Genomic DNA, 5,869 nt, shown 5'->3' with positions numbered 1-5,869 from the left:
GTAACATTGTGTGCCGGCCGAGCCGTGGCCGGGCCGGAGCGGGCAGAGCCCCCGAACATTCGACTGCTGGGCCTCGTCGCTTGCGGCCATACTTTGACTAACCTCCTTTGGCTAAAGTCAATAAAAGCCGAAAGGAACGTCTTTTATAAAACACAACTTGTTGTGAAAGAGGAGGCCGCAGTGTGCCGACGACTTTAAAGGGACTATCCCACCTTCTAAAATGTTGTTAAAACCAGTTAAATTGTGCCCGATGTTATAGGGGAAGCTCCCTTCGTATGGCAGCCGTTGTACCGCTGCCATATCTGTGCCCGCTCCGTTGGTCAAGGCCGCCAATAAACAGTTCGTGCCCAGAGCCCGTCTCTGATCTATTACAGTGGCGACGAGGGAACTGCCGCGGGCCTTTCGGGGTCATGGCAGCGCTGTGGGGCCGTGCCCCAGAGTTTGACCCGACAGTGGAGGGCTTTAAGTGTTTTGTGCGTCGATTGGAGCAGTATTTCATCGCCTGTGATGTGGCAGACACGGACGCGGTGAAGCGACGTGCGATACTGCTGAGTGTTTTGCGACCTCAGTGTTATGGGCTGCTCGAGGATTTGGTTTCGCCAAGGAAGCCGAGTGATTGCAAGTATGCAGAGTTAGTGGAGGTACTGTCCAATCATTTTGAGCCCGCCGAGTCGGTGATAGTGGAACGGTTTCGGTTTCACTCGTGCTGCAGGGCTGACGGCGAGTCGGTGGCTGAGTTTCTCGCCCGGCTGCGATGTCTGGCGAAGCGGTGCTCGTTTACACCGGAGGCGCTGGATGACAACCTGCGGGACAGATTTGTTTGTGGCATCAGTGACGGTCGTCTCCAGACGCGTCTTCTCAGCTACCCGGATCTGACTCTGGCGTCCGCAGTGTCCGCGGCGCGGGCCTTCGAGTCAGCTGAATCGCAAGCGAGGGAGATCGCCCGAGGCTCAGCTCCGGCCGGCGCGGCCGCGGCCTTGGCCGCGGCGCAGGACGGTCACGTGGCTTGTGACGTCATCCCACCAGCTGCAGTCGGACGGGTAGAGCGGCAGAGCCGCACCCGTGAAGAGCGGGGAGATTTGGCGCCGCGCGCCCGGGGAACGGGCCCACCGGCCGCTCACAGGGGCGGAGCGGGTCGGCGGAGCCGGCGACCAGATGCAGCCGAGGAGCGACGCCACCCCTGCCACCGCTGCCGTAGTCGTCGACACAGCCCGTCGCGGTGCTGGGCCAGATCGCGGAGATGTTTCCTGTGCGGAGCGATGGGGCATGTTCGGGATGCCTGCAGCAGCGGACGACTGGATCTGGTGGCTGAGGACGAGTTCGACGAGCCATCGGACCTGCCCGCTCACGAGGACGGTGAGGTGTATCAGCTGTTCTACGAATCAGCTGGTACAGGGCGTGATAGTCGTCGGCCCCCTTTGTACGTAGACGTAAAACTCAACGGCCGCCCGATCAGAACTGAACTGGACACTGGGGCGGCAGTATCTGTGTGTTCCGAGGCCGAGTTTTTAAAGCTCTGGCCAAAGGGGGGTCCAGTGCTGAAACCCAGTGCACTCAAACTGCAGACGTATGGTGGTGATGCCCTGTCTGTGTTGGGTGAGGTGTTGGTGTGTGTGCAGTATGGCTCTGTCTCTGTAAACCTGCCGCTGGTGATTGTGAAGGGTAACGGACCTTGCCTATTCGGCCGTGACTGGCTGTCACATTTTCGCCTGGACTGGGCGGCCATTTGTCGGGTGTCGGGTGTGACTGCCGATCCTCAGTTGCACCCTCTACTGAAGGAGTTCCCCAAGGTGTTTGACGATCAGCTGGGCTGCTTCACGGGCGAGCCGGTGTCGATCGTGGTGGATCCCGACGCCACGCCGCGGTTCTTCAAGGCCCGCCCGGTGCCGCTGGCGTACCGCCAGCGAGTCGACGAGGAGCTGGAGCGCCAAATACGCCTGGGGCTGTTGGAGGAAGTCCGCGACAGTAAGTGGGCGGCGCCGCTTGTGGTGGTGCCGAAGTCAGATGGTACCCTGCGCTTGTGCGGTGATTACAGACTGACCGTGAATAGAGTAGCGAATCTCGATCAGTACCCATTACCCAGGGTAGAGGAGCTGTTGGTGAAAATAGCTGGGTGCTCTGTCTTTTCTAAAGTAGACCTCAAAAGTGCGTACAATCAGTTGGTGTTGGATGAGCACGCAAGAGAGTTATTGACTTTGAACACTCCGAGGGGATTACTGAGACCCACTCGTCTGAGTTTTGGGTATGCCTCTGCTCCATCGTTATTTCAGCGGACGTTAGACAAGCTGCTCGGGGATATAAAAGGTGTAGCGGTATTTTTGGATGATGTAATCATCGCCGGACCGTCTTTTCCGACGCACAACGCGGCACTACGGGAAGTGCTGCGTCGGCTCTCTGAGGCGGGGTTGCGAGCCAATCGCGCGAAGTGTTGCTTTGGGGTGCACTCCGTTACATACTTGGGATACACGGTTAGTGGGGCGGGCGTGCAAACCACCGACGACAAAGTGTCCGCTATACGGGGGGCGCCCGAGCCGCGGAACATCACAGAACTGCAGGCCTGGTTGGGGCTGATAAATTATTATAGCAAATTCCTGAGGAATTTGTCAACCGTGCTGTACCCGCTGTACAAGCTGTTGCGTCAGGGTGAGCCCTGGGTCTGGGGCTCTGCAGAAAGGGATGCATTCAGTCGCGCCAAGGCGTTGCTTTTGTTTCCGCCAGTACTGGCGCATTTCGATCCCTCTTTGCCAGTGATTCTCGCGTGTGACGCTAGCCCGGTGGGAATCGGGGTAGTTCTGAATCAGAAAACGGCGGTAGGAGAGCGCCCGATAGCGTTTTATTCGCGGTCGTTGAATAAAACCGAACGTAACTATTCTCAGACGGATCGTGAGGCTTTGTCAGTGATCAGTGGTGTGAAGAAGTTTAATTATTATTTAGCCGGCCGTGCCTTTGTGATTCGCACCGATCACAAGCCGCTATTAGGTTTATTGGGAGAGCGTAAGCCGTTACCGGAGATGATCTCGGCGCGTATGCTGCGCTGGGCGTTGCTTCTCGCTGCTTATGATTATCGTTTAGAGTTCATGCCAGGTTCGAAGCAGGGTCATTGTGACGGTTTAAGCCGGCTGCCGCTACCATCGGTGACGGACGGCTCGTCACCGACTCCTGCAGAGGTGGTAAACATGTTGCAGTTTCTAGACGCAACGCCTGTCACGGCAGCTCAGATTCGTTTGTGGACGAGCCGAGACCCAGTACTATCAGCGGTTTTGCGTTATACGCAGCACGGTTGGCCGCGTGACGCGGCACTGCCTGCCGAGTTTCGGCCGTACCAGCAGCGTATTGGGGAGCTGAGTTGTCAGGATGGCTGTGTGATGTGGGGCGGACGTATGGTCATCCCGCCGCAGGCCCGGGAGAAGCTGCTCAAATTGTTGCATGATGGACATGTGGGGGAGAGTCGAACAAAATCTCTGGCTCGAGCGTATATGTGGTGGCCACGAATGGACGACGATATCGTGCGCGTAGTGAGCGGTTGTCGAGCGTGCAATGAGCGACGAAACCAGTCCGCCAACGTCCCCATTCACCCTTGGGAATGGCCTGTTCGTCCGTGGGATCGTGTGCATATAGATTTCTGTGGTCCTCTGGAAGGGATGATGTTTTTAGTTATTATTGATGCGCATTCCAAGTGGCTTGATGTTTATCCAACTAAAGTAGCGACCACCGCTGTGACATTGGATAAACTGCGAATGTCGTTTGCGTCTTGGGGTCTGCCACGTGTACTCTGTTCTGACAACGCGGCATGTTTTACTTCTCCTGTTTTTGAACAGTTCTGCGTTATGAATGGTATCCGACACGTCACGTCACCGCCGTATGCCCCCATCGAATGGTCTGGCTGAACGATGTGTGCAGACCTTCAAACGGGGCTTTAGAATGTACAAGGGTTCCGTATCAACCAGAGTGGCTCGTTTTCTGTTTCAGTACCGTACTACGCCGCACACGACCACTCAGAAGTCGCCGGCGGAATTGTTTTTGAACCGGCCGCTTCGTACTCATTTTGATGGACTACGGCCGGATCTCTCTTTCGAGATGCAAAGTCGACAACGGTCCCAAAAACTATATCGAGATACAGGTTCCCGATCCCGACATGTGAATGTTGGGGACGCAGTGTGGGTGACGGCAGTAACCAGGTTACAGGGGACGGGCGGCGTTTCCTGGTTACCGGGTGTTGTGTTAGAGGTGACAAGTGTGAAGGTGACGGTTTTGTTAGACTGCGGTAGAGTGGTGCAGCGGCATCTCGACCATGTTCGCCGTGATTGTTCGGGTGTGCGCCGGCGGCCGGGTGCGGATGAGGTGTCGCTGGCTGATCCTCTACCGGTGGTCGCTCCGGCCGCGGCGGCGGCTCCGGTGGAGTCCGAGCGGCCAGCCGGCGGGCCGGGTCATTCGTACAACTTGAGGCCACGGCCTACTCAGGGGCCGCAGCGGCTGTGAGAAGGATGTTTCAGTGCGCTCTGTTTTTGTTATGCAAATGCTTGTTTGGTTTGGTTCGTTCCGGAGGTACCCCTAGTCCGGAACGGAGGGGGAAGTGTTATAGGGGAAGCTCCCTTCGTATGGCAGCCGTTGTACCGCTGCCATATCTGTGCCCGCTCCGTTGGTCAAGGCCGCCAATAAACAGTTCGTGCCCAGAGCCCGTCTCTGATCTATTACACCCGACTTTATAGATTGGATGACCAGGAACACGGTTCTGGCATTTATTTTTCATTAAACATTCTAGGCTTCCGATATTCCAAACACAAACTTTCAAATATGTGACGTCACAGCCCAAAATTAACTCCTTCCCCAGGCCACATTACTGTCATAAAGCTGATTCTTTTTACTCTGTAGGCACCACAACAAAGTTCAGACCAGGTTTTAAGCGATTTTTCAACGAACAAACCCATTTAAATCAGAATGACTAAACGAGGTGACGTCACACTAACGGTCGCTCCATGTTGAAGATAGGGCCTTGTACAAGGCCCATTTTCAAATGAAGGGAACGAATTTCTTCAACACCAAGAGGCCGCGGGGGTTGCAACCTAGATAGATAGTGGTTTCTGAACCTCGCCGCAAACTTGGCTATCTCAACTCAAACCCCATGTTAAAGGTGGGATAGTCCCTTTAAACTGTACGCCAACGCCAAGACCAAGGCAATCAGGGGGCGCTCAGATGATCGGGAGGTTTCAAATGATCAGGGACCCACCAGGTGACCAGGGAACCCTCTGATAACCAGGGGCCCTTCCAGTAACCAGGGACTCCTTCAATAACCAGGGGCCCCTCAGTAAACGTGAGTAAACGTGGGCCACTCAGGTTACTGCAAGAGACAGGAGTCCCTTATAACCAGGGACCGGCAAGGTCTCTCAGGTCCGTTTTTGACAAAGCTGTTATTGAAGTCATATGCGAGCCCTTTGCCACCAGCAGAGGGCCCTTTCAAGCCTTTTTAGGGCCGTTTAACGTCTCTTGAGTTTCCTTTGAGGCTAAGGGCCTCTTCAGCAGCCGAGGGGTCTTTGAGGCCTTTTTGAGGGTCTCTTAACGTCAGCTGAGGACCGTTGGACGCCATCTGAGGACCGTTTGGGGCCTTCTGATGGCCAGTAGATGCCAACTGAGGGCTCTCTGACACCAGCTGAGGGCACGCTGACACCAACTGGGGGCCTCCTGACACCAGCTAAGGGCGCTTTTATATTTGACACGAGCTCAGGGCCCTTTGACGCCCGTTGAGACCTGAGGTCCGTTTGACGCCAGCAGAGGACCCTTTGGGGTCATATGAGGGCCCTTTGCTGCCTTCTAAGCGGCCTTTGAGGCTTTTTGAGGGCTGCTTGACGCCACCTGAGGACCGTTGCGGTTG

The 5,869-nt window shown here is 55.9% G+C and overlaps 1 protein-coding gene across 1 annotated transcript; it reads left to right on the top strand.

Annotated features, from left to right (window-relative positions):
• On the top strand, positions 1-4,713 carry LOC122394348. Its single transcript, XM_043391183.1, has 2 exons — positions 1-1,965; positions 3,970-4,713. The coding sequence occupies exons 1-2, from the start codon at positions 276-278 to the stop codon at positions 4,047-4,049; spliced, it is 1,770 nt and encodes a 589-aa protein (XP_043247118.1). The 5' UTR covers positions 1-275; the 3' UTR covers positions 4,050-4,713.
• Positions 4,714-5,869: the final 1,156 nt, after the last annotated feature.

This window comes from Amphibalanus amphitrite, unplaced genomic scaffold, assembly GCF_019059575.1.
Source record: "Amphibalanus amphitrite isolate SeventyFive unplaced genomic scaffold, NRLGWU_Aamphi_draft 000586F_arrow, whole genome shotgun sequence".
NCBI classification, from domain to species: Eukaryota; Metazoa; Arthropoda; class Thecostraca; order Balanomorpha; family Balanidae; genus Amphibalanus; species Amphibalanus amphitrite.
Note: the sequence above shows the minus strand (reverse complement) of the source record. Positions and strands in the feature narration are given on the sequence as shown.

Bases quoted from the DNA above. Each gene is read 5' to 3' on its own strand.
- LOC122394348 (XM_043391183.1), top strand. From the start codon at position 276: ATGGCAGCCGTTGTACCGCTGCCATATCTGTGCCCGCTCCGTTGGTCA. The intron at 1,966-3,969 runs GTAAGTGGGCGG...TTTCTGTTTCAG, and splicing joins GTTGGAGGAAGTCCGCGACA to TACCGTACTACGCCGCACAC.